The sequence below is a fragment of the Arachis hypogaea genome, chromosome 4 (assembly GCF_003086295.3).
Source record: "Arachis hypogaea cultivar Tifrunner chromosome 4, arahy.Tifrunner.gnm2.J5K5, whole genome shotgun sequence".
NCBI classification, from domain to species: domain Eukaryota; kingdom Viridiplantae; phylum Streptophyta; class Magnoliopsida; order Fabales; family Fabaceae; genus Arachis; species Arachis hypogaea.
Genome location: NC_092039.1, coordinates 128,488,750 through 128,498,359, shown reverse-complemented (window position 1 = coordinate 128,498,359; position 9,610 = coordinate 128,488,750). Strand labels below are relative to the sequence as shown.

General features: G+C 30.9%; 2 protein-coding genes across 3 annotated transcripts; one reads left to right on the top strand and one right to left on the bottom strand.

Annotated features, from left to right (window-relative positions):
- Window positions 1-1,217: 1,217 nt before the first annotated feature.
- LOC112744995 (peptidyl-prolyl cis-trans isomerase FKBP19, chloroplastic-like) lies at window positions 1,218-3,401 on the top strand. Of its 2 annotated transcripts, none has more exons than XM_072234265.1 (8): window positions 1,218-1,534; window positions 1,625-1,710; window positions 1,790-1,840; window positions 1,919-1,999; window positions 2,476-2,576; window positions 2,693-2,768; window positions 2,832-2,951; window positions 3,051-3,401. In XM_072234265.1, exons 1-7 carry the CDS (start codon window positions 1,330-1,332, stop codon window positions 2,925-2,927), a joined length of 696 nt encoding a protein of 231 aa, XP_072090366.1. In that variant the 5' UTR covers window positions 1,218-1,329; the 3' UTR covers window positions 2,928-2,951; window positions 3,051-3,401. The 2 variants fall into 2 exon arrangements, with proteins under 2 accessions (XP_072090366.1, XP_072090367.1); XM_072234266.1 differs by having other exon boundaries at window positions 1,244-1,477.
- A 505-nt stretch (window positions 3,402-3,906) lies between these two features.
- On the bottom strand, window positions 3,907-5,585 carry LOC112740729 (protein FLOWERING LOCUS T-like). The gene is made up of 4 exons (XM_072236268.1): window positions 5,079-5,585; window positions 4,933-4,994; window positions 4,725-4,765; window positions 3,907-4,388 (listed from the first exon to the last, which is right to left on the bottom strand). Exons 1-4 carry the CDS (start codon window positions 5,367-5,369, stop codon window positions 4,159-4,161), a joined length of 624 nt encoding a protein of 207 aa, XP_072092369.1. The 5' UTR covers window positions 5,370-5,585; the 3' UTR covers window positions 3,907-4,158.
- Between the last annotated feature and the right edge of the window lie 4,025 nt (window positions 5,586-9,610).

Genomic DNA, 9,610 nt, shown 5'->3' with positions numbered 1-9,610 from the left:
CCTTTTACCATATAATAAACACAAACAAAGATATAACATTGAAACAAAAATATAAACAATAAATCATAAATGAGATGATGAATTTCAGCTTTTACGTTATAAGTTGAACCAGATTTAGCATGTAACTCTCTATCTTAATAAAATATTTCTTTGATGTAAAAATATTATACAAAACATTAAATTCTCACAAAAAAGTTCTCAATGAAATTCAGATACTAATTCTCTTTCCTTCAACTAAAATGAGAATCATTTTCATTTTTGTATCTTACTTGAGTTACAGCTAGGGTTTCTTTTTCAAGATCAACTTCTTGATCCGAACCAATTGTAATCTCTTTTACTTCCTTAATTCAGACCACAAAATTAAAAATTTAAAATCTGATTTAGATTTAACCAAGGAGATGATTGCAGCAGCAAATTGTTTATTCAGTGAGGTTCCTAAATCCACACTCTTAAAATTGTGTTTTGACTCCAATAAACAATGTAAGTCATTGATTTATCGCAGAAAAAATTTAACTACCACTTTTTATCTTATCTAAAATGATAATAAAAAAAATGTAAAGCAATTAAATTACATACAAATAAAAATAAATTAACTATAACTTTTGAATTTACTTAACATGTTTTTTGATTTGGCATTAACTTTTTTTATTAAATTTCTTTTTTCTTTTTCTTTGGTGCTTGAATAAAAAAGTGAACTTCTCTCTCGTCTTACCAACACCTAAAGTAAACTTAGCAAAGTTTAAGGTTATTTTTCCTTTAGATTTGTTTTGGATTTGGTTTGATTCCATTTCCATTTAGCAGGCTTGGATTATTTGAGTTACAACAACAACAACAACAACAACAACAACAACAACAATAATAATAATAATAATAATAATAATAATAATAATAATAAATTTAGTAATTATATATATAATATTTTTATATAATAATATATGATAAATGAATTTTAAGTTAAAAAGAAACTAGAAAATAATATTTTTAATATTTATATATTACATGTATATAAAAATATTTATTAAATCTGTTATTTTTTATAAAATAAATATTAAAATATAAAATGTATATTTAAAATATCATATGTATTTATATAAAATACTTGATAAATAATTTGATATTTAATTTTTATTTATATGTAATATTTTTATATTTTTTAATAAAAAAATTAAAAAATTTACCAATATTAATTTATATATATAAAAAATATTAATTACTTAAAAATTTTCAAAAATAAAATAAATCTAGTGAGGGAAAAGATGTGATTGGGGTTGAGTAAAGGGGGACACATTATCCAGTGACATAACAAGGGGGCGGGGGAGTTAGTTAGTAATGGTTATGGCTTCAATATTGTCGATATCTTCTTCTGTTTGCCTTTCCCTATCCGCAGCAAAGAAGTCTGAAGTTCAGGAGCCGTCTTCTTGTTCCATAGATGTAGAGCGAAGAAAGATGCTTGTGTCGTCCGTTGCCATAATTGCAGGTAGCTGCTTCTCCTTGTGCAAGAATTCAATCGCGGTTGCAGCTGAATATGCTGATAGTATGTAACTAACTAACTAACTAACTGTCTTGCGATTTTCCCTATTTACCCCCAATTTCCCAATACCTAATGAGATTTGTCCTGGTGCAGTGCCAGCACTTAGAGGGAAGGATTATGGCAAGACCAAAATGCGCTATCCGGACTACACTGAAACTGAATCCGGACTCCAGTTTAAGGTGCACACTTACAAATTCCTCTACTTTCCTAACTTTTTATTAGTCGTTGCATCACATGATGGATCTATAAAGAATGCAGGACTTGCGACCAGGATATGGCCCCAAACCCAACAAGGGTGACACGGTTGTGGTAATTGATACTCCAATCTTCTCCATTATTCCTCACTTCTCTTCTCTTCTGCTTTTAATTCAATTCAATTCAATTCAGGTGGACTGGGATGGGTACACCATAGGTTATTATGGACGCATATTTGAAGCCCGCAACAAAACTAAGGGAGGTTCCTTTGAGGTAATAAAATAAAATAAAATCAAATCAAATCAATTGAATTGTTCTATGCAAGACGAGAAGTGCTAAGGGATCAGCAAGTTTTGTAATTTGTACTCATTATTTTTTCTTTTTTAACCAAAGATAGGAGACTCAAACCCGCAACCTCTTAATTGAGTATGGGGAGACTGTGTCATTTGAGCTATTATTCATTGGCCAAAATTTGGAAAGATAGGCCCGCAACCTCTTAATTGAGTATGAGGAGTCTAGCAGGAGTCTATGCTAGACTTCTCATACTCAATTAAGAGGTTGCGGGTTCGAGTCTCCTATTTTTGGAAATTTGTAGTCATCATTAGTATTTTTAATGGTGTGAAATTACATCTAATGGTGTAGGATTGCTTATTTTTCTTTTACTGGATAAATGCGGGCCAAATTTTAATAAAGCTATTGCCCCCTAGACTTTCTCTACGCAAGACTGACTAAGTTGAGTGTTGTTGCAGGGTGATGAGAAGGACTTCTTCAAATTCAGAATAGGATATCAAGAGGTCATACCGGCTTTTGAAGAGGCTGTTTCAGGCATGGCTCTGGGAGGCATCAGAAGGTGCTTGCTTTTCTCTTAACATGTACCTCAGCTTCTGTATAATATAAAGCAAGCCCAGTGGCAGGGCATTATTATTTTATTCTAGCTAGCTAGCTCTACATGTTCAAATCTTGCAGGATAATTGTACCCCCGGAGCTTGGATACCCTGATAATGATTTCAACAAGAGTGGGCCAAGACCAACAACATTCTCGGTAATACTCACTTCACTTGATCAATCTCCATCTCTCTCAACTCTCATCATGATGCAATTGCAGGGCCAACGAGCCTTGGATTTTGTGCTAAGAAACCAAGGCCTCATAGACAAGACTCTCTTGTTTGACATTGAGCTCCTCAAGATTATACCTACCTGATTTCTCTGTTTCTTCTGCATTCAGGTTTCTTTCTCTCACAATACAACTAACTTTCTTAATTAAAGGATATGAAACACACTATTTATATTGCTCTCATCCCTGATTCCATTCCTGTCACTGCAGACTACAGCATTGGGATTTAGTGCGGCATTCAACTAAACTTGGAAAGGATCGTGCGGGTGGATATACTACTATTTATTCTTTTAATTTGAGTTATTGCAAATAGAGTTACACTTACCCTGCCCATCATCATATCTTGATTTTCTTCCCTAGCTACTTTACTCTCAAAAGCCGCAATCATCTCCGTGTTTTTTTTTTCTTGAATCGGATTGGGCCACTTAGAAACCATCTGGATTGGAGTCCAAGATGTGCTATGAATGTTATTGACGAAGCCTGCCACTTCGGTTGACTTGTAAACGAACTTTGATTAATGGTATTATGGTCGAAAAGCCTGTCAAGGGCCCAACTATAGTATGTTCCTTCTCTTTGCTTTTATTTTCTACTTGACATACTTTTATTATACACTTATAATGATCACTATGAAGAAATCAAAATCAATATTGATTTATCTTTGAGTTTGAAATGAGAGTGGACAATTAGATATTTCATGATTGATGAGTTGTTGTCTCATGTCAACTTCTAAAATCCCATTGACATTGTGTTATAAAATTGAAAACAAAAATCAAATAGAAATTTCCACTCATACAATGGTGATAAAGCAATGATTGCCAATTCGCCATGGTGTCGAACAAATAAATATATAGCTACTAATAATATGACAAGTTTTTGCATATAAATACAAATTTAACACAATAAAATTACGTTTCATGAACTTATATTTAAGATGTATGTTTATATTAATTATTATTCATAGGCCTGGTAGAGTGTATGTATACCCAAACTTTTTTGCCGAATAAATATTGGTAAAATATATTTTTTGTTTGCTTGAAATATTACTTAGTAAAAGTAGTGCAAGTACTTATATGAAAGAGATCCATCTTATCATTATGAAGGAAGTGCATGTATGAAGAACATATTAATCTATATAGAGTCGTCGAGGGACGACAGCAACTAGCATAGCTAGCAGTGTCACAAAAGGACCAACTATTATTATGGCAATCCATGAGGAATGTACTTAATTAGTAGTAGTACCCTTCCGCACGTGCGCATGTTGATGAGCGTAGTTAATTAAAGGAGCTGATAGATGGATGCATGATGGTATATATTATTATTATCTCCTCCTTGAAGATCCAGTAGGAGAGTTTTCTCGTTTGCAGTTGAAAAATATGGCAGCAACGGGTGATCCCAGGTTGTAAAGCTCTGCAAAGTCTCTGGTGTTGAAGCTTTGCCGCCATCCCGGAGCATATATAGTTTGCCTCCCCATTTGCCGAAACAGCACAAACACCAAGCGATGAATCCCTACTACGGGTCGTGGATTCTCATACGCCACAACCTCTTCTCCTACACACCATTATAATTAGTACGTTAGGTAACATAAAGTAAATTAGTAAGAGAAAGTACAGGGAGCGAATGGAATATTTGTTTATCTTTTTGGGATGAGTAGTATCATGATATGATATTAGAGTTCTAGATTCGAAAGGTCAGTAGTTCGATTTTTAGTGAACCCCAAAATTAGTTTAAACTTTTGGAATGAGATGTTTATTATTCCTAGTATCCGGATGGTTATTCTGGATAGTGTAGGTGATGTTCATTGTACAAATATTCCATTGGCTCCCTATCAGGATTCAATTAGTAAACTATATATCAATTACAATGGTATGTATGTAGTGTACTTACCATAGGTTGCCCCTGTTGTTGCGGGAATATTTGTTACCATCCTGGGATCAATATTAGAAGAAAAAGGTTATGTCAATTATTATTTATTTATATATATAATAAATTCCACATAAGTGTGAAATAAGATGAAACTAATTTTGGGATAGCTTGTAGAGTAATTAATAGCCATGCATAACGAGGGAGGGGAATAAATGAAGCACGCACTTACCAGTGCAAATATTCTCTCATATTTGGATCACCTGGGCTAGGTGCATCTGGGTCCACAAGGATCTGAAAAGTGCAAAAATCAATAAGTAATAAAATTGTTTAGAAATAAATAAAATAATGCATGGTGACAAGTGAATAAAAATATACCAGAGTGTAAAGGGTTCTAAGATCATCTCCACCAACGTCAACTCTTGGTTGGTTGATAATTTGGGATGGCTTGAGCTCGGAACAGTTAACAACTTCAACGTTACCTTCATAGACAATCCTCATACCCACAGAACTTGTGAATGGCTCCAAAACATCTCCTACTACACGTGAAATAACTAGAGGGTTCGTTGACCTAGGCATTACAATATGTTTTCTTATACTAATAACACTCTCCTCACGATTTTCTTTTGGTTTTAATTTGCACTTCCTAGCTATGATGCATATCCCCATCCCTATTTATATATGTCCTGCTCTGTGTGTCTTTAACCAAAATGTCATTGTGCAATGATAATTTCGATTTTTCCCGGATTCTTTGAGGGAAAAAAAAAAAGAAAAAGAGTAAGGACAAGGTTAGTGCATGTCAAAGTAGAGTATCTCCAAAGTGCTAGACTATAACGGCTACGTTAATTGCACATTTTTTGTGTATGGTAATAAAGATTCTTTTATGGCAAGTATTTAAGACCACCTGCAATAAAAGGAAAATTGAAGCAAACAAAAGTTGAATTTCTTTTTATGGCAAGTATTTAACAAGTATACCCTTAATATAAGCTAACTTTTAAGACATAAAAAATTGATATATATATATATATATATATATATATATATATATATATATATATATATATATATATATATATATATATATATATAATATTATCAACTTATTATTATTAAAATTTAGCGTGACGTTTACCTTAAGTGGTACGCTTTGTTTTATAAGATTAAAGACAAAAAAAACCATATAATGTCATAAAATTATTTACTCTAAACATTTAAGTTGATAAATAAAAATATATAAATAGTTATATAATTTATAAATTACACTTAACTATTATGTAATCCTTTCATAATAATAAGAGAAGTTACTTCCTCTCAAAGAAAGAAAAATCCTCAACATATCATTTCTATTATTCATTTTCTTCAGGTTCTACTACTTAATTAATCCCTATATATTTGTGTATAAATATATGTATGTATTGTTGAATTAAAATATAATATGTATTTTAAATTATAATATATATATATTTTATAAGAATATTTAATTTAATAGTTATTTTTTTTATAGACATGGTATAAAAAAAAGAGTGCTAGGGAGCCAGCAGAATTTATAATGTTTAGTTATCAATTAACCATCATCAATATTTTGAATGATGTAGGATTAATTATTTTTTTATGGTTAAGTGCTGGCCAAATTTCAACAAAAATATTGATCCATAGACTTTCTCTATTTAAAAAAAAACTTGGGAGACATACAAGAATTTAGCTATACTAAAATGAAACAGTCGTGTTAATAAAGATTCTGTTTTATCGTTAGATTGTATGTCAACCGGAGCTGGAGTATCCCTATGGCTATAATAGCAACAAGCAAAGAAGCAGAAAAGTAACCATTAGTTGTATTGTTATTAGTTTCCTATGGGATAAATAAATTAAGTGTTCGGAATAATAATTAGATGAAAAAGAAGAGAAAGGGATGTGGATACATGCATTGTCAATGTCAGATAGAATAAGTAACAGTTGTTAGAAGATAAAAGGTGGAGGAGGCGGATTCTGGATTCCTTGGGGGGTGGCGCATGGCATGGCAATGGCATGGCATCAATATCTCTTTTTCGATTTATCTTTGGTACTAGCTATGAATTAGGCACCTCCAAGTGGGATATTGTTCACGTGAACTCATGAGGACCCTCTTCTCTTATATCAACTAAATCCAATTACATATATTAGCAACCAGTGGTAGTTAAGTTGCGTTGTTGACAAACGACAGTAACTCGAATAATATAATAGAAGCTTCATTTCTTTCGTGAGCTTCTTCTGTTCATTGTTTGGTGCAAATATTCATTATTCGTGACTTCGGAGTAGTTTACAATACGAGATGAAAATGAAAGGGAAAGGAAAGGTGTATGTAGCGGCGGTTAGGGCCACAATAGTGTTGTATGTGTGTTGCAACTTGAAAGTTTGAAAAAGAAATGATATTTATATTGTTTAATTAATTTTTGTATATATGATAAGTTTTTTTTTTTTTTTTTATCAATTTATATTCAGTTTGAAATTGGGGTGAAAGCAGCAAACACGTACAGTTGTTGGGCAACACCACTTTATCTTTTTCTTTTCTTTAGGGATAGAGATTCTTATTCTCGTAAGTAGTTTCAGTTGGTAAGATTTTTTTTTTTTTTTATGAAAGATAGGAGACGCGAACCTGTAACCTCTTAATTGAGTATGGGAAGACTATGCCATTTAAGCTATTACTCATTGGCGTTTCAGTTGGTAAGATTGTTTTAGTATAAAAAAATACTTACATAAAAAATAGTACCAAATTAAGTATAATATATATTTATATATTATTTTATATAATTTTAATATATATACTTTAATATAATTTAAATAATGAGAGATTTAGAAGTTAAGTTTTAAAACATACTAATATGATGGATTTAATATGGGTGCATGGTATAGAACTGTTTTTGTTTTGTATTACTATTGTTAAGGTTGGATTGGCCATGCGCCGTCCATTATCCAATTAGCCAACTACTCAAGTTGCCTTCCTACACGTGATCTTAATTCTTATTGCTTATTATTATTAGTGTTGTAACTCATGATAAAAAAAAATTATTTAGTCTGGAGTTTTACAAGTTTAAGTGATGTCACCAATTTTTTTATCCAATAAAAATGATAAAAGACTATTATAATTTATTATTTTTTATTAACAGTTAATTATTAATATTTAAAAATATAGGTTAAAATATATTATTAAATTACTAAACTAAAAAAATAAAATTGATAGATAAAAATAATGACAAAAATATTATAAATTCTAATGATTTTCTAAAATTTTTCATAAAAATATGCTACTAAAATTTTGAACTAAGCAGAAATGTTGGCTTCTAATAATCCTACGGCAACACTGGGGATAACTTCTCTAAAATTGCATTTCGATTATTTTGAATCTTTTGGAGATTCTAAGTTATATTATTTAATTTTTTAGAGTTTGTTATAGTATTAAAAAAGTCGTTTAGTTTGTATATATAATTATATTCGACCATGCTAAATAATTGTAAAACAAATTCTGTATTTTATCAAAGATATAATAAATAAATGATTAATTTTTTTTCTAAATGCACATCTTGAATTCTTTTTTTCTGCAGATACAGATTGGACTGGAGATATAGATTATCACAAATCCATCACAGATTATTACATGTATTTTGATACAAATCTCATCTCACAGAAAAGAAGTCATAAGCAAAGCAAAATTAGTAGAAACAATACAAAAGTAGAGTATTAATCTTTGACTTCTGCATTATTACTGAAATTATTTTTATCCGGCAGTTATAGATATCTCAAAAAATGATGTCCACCATATATTGTGACGATCTTAGTGCGTGTTAGTTAATTGCCAATCCAATCTTACATGGCAAATGTAAATATTTGGAATTGACCTTACATCTCCTTTCAGAGATGGTGAATCAAAGGCTATTATAGATGGTTCACATCCTTACTCAAGACCAAACTATTGACACTTTAACTAAACCAATTTTCGTGAGGTTTTTGATAAATTCAAAAGCAAAGCTAGAGTATGGAGCTTTCTACCTAAGGAAATTTTTTTTTTTTTTTTTGTTAATTTGATTGAATAGCCTTTAATTTTATGTATTACATATTTACATCACAAATTCACTCACATTACACACTCACATACCGAACACTTAAGGGTTCTTATTTACTACTTGATTTTCACAAGTTCAAATCGATATACAACACATTAAGAGACACATAATTTATCACTTGAACTAAAGTCTCAATTACTTTCTCACTTAAATTTAAAAGGAGTTTTCTTCTTTTTTTTTTTTTGACATGAGACGGGCCAAAGGCCCAAAACACAAAAAGAACTAACAGTAATTGTGGGAAGTTGGCCTTCCTGAAGATGTGGCTGACATAGTGACGGTTATGTTAGTTATATTGGTTTATAGCCGTTAGGTAGTTATAGTTACTACTATAAATAGTAATCTGGTTTAGTGTAAGCATTATGTAAGTAGCATACATTCACACATTCAGTAAAGCAATATTCTCTCCATACCAATGTCTTAAATTGCACTTAAATACCTCATCGTGTGCTTCTTTTCGTTGCTATATCACAGTGATTCTCATTATTAGCTAGATTCTCTGTATCAACCAAAAAAAAAAAAGTAATATGATTTGCCTATCAAAAAATGTTTTTTTTTTTTTTTTTAAATCTAATGTACCTGCCAAGTATCTCAATACACGCTTGGCTGCAATCCAATGTTTAGTGCTGAGAATTATCATGAATTAGCTGAGCTTGTTGACTAAGAATGAAATATCTAGTATTTTAATTGGTTTAAAAATATTATATTACTAGAAGAAAAAGTCTAGGGATCAACAATTTTTTTAAAATTTGGCCAGCATTTAACCATAAAAAAAAATTTAAATGATCCCACACTATTGAATTTAATTTCACACCA

Excerpts from the sequence above, each read along its gene's own strand:
- LOC112744995 (XM_072234265.1), top strand. The coding sequence starts at position 1,330 with ATGGTTATGGCTTCAATATTGTCGATATCTTCTTCTGTTTGCCTTTCC. Across the intron at positions 1,711-1,789 it reads AATCCGGACTCCAGTTTAAG|GACTTGCGACCAGGATATGG; the intron begins GTGCACACTTAC and ends TAAAGAATGCAG. Across the intron at positions 2,769-2,831 it reads CAAGACCAACAACATTCTCG|GGCCAACGAGCCTTGGATTT; the intron begins GTAATACTCACT and ends ATGCAATTGCAG.
- LOC112740729 (XM_072236268.1), bottom strand. The coding sequence starts at position 5,369 with ATGGGGATATGCATCATAGCTAGGAAGTGCAAATTAAAACCAAAAGAA. Across the intron at positions 4,995-5,078 it reads TTAGAACCCTTTACACTCTG|ATCCTTGTGGACCCAGATGC; the intron begins GTATATTTTTAT and ends TGCACTTTTCAG. Across the intron at positions 4,389-4,724 it reads AACAACAGGGGCAACCTATG|GAGAAGAGGTTGTGGCGTAT; the intron begins GTAAGTACACTA and ends AATGGTGTGTAG.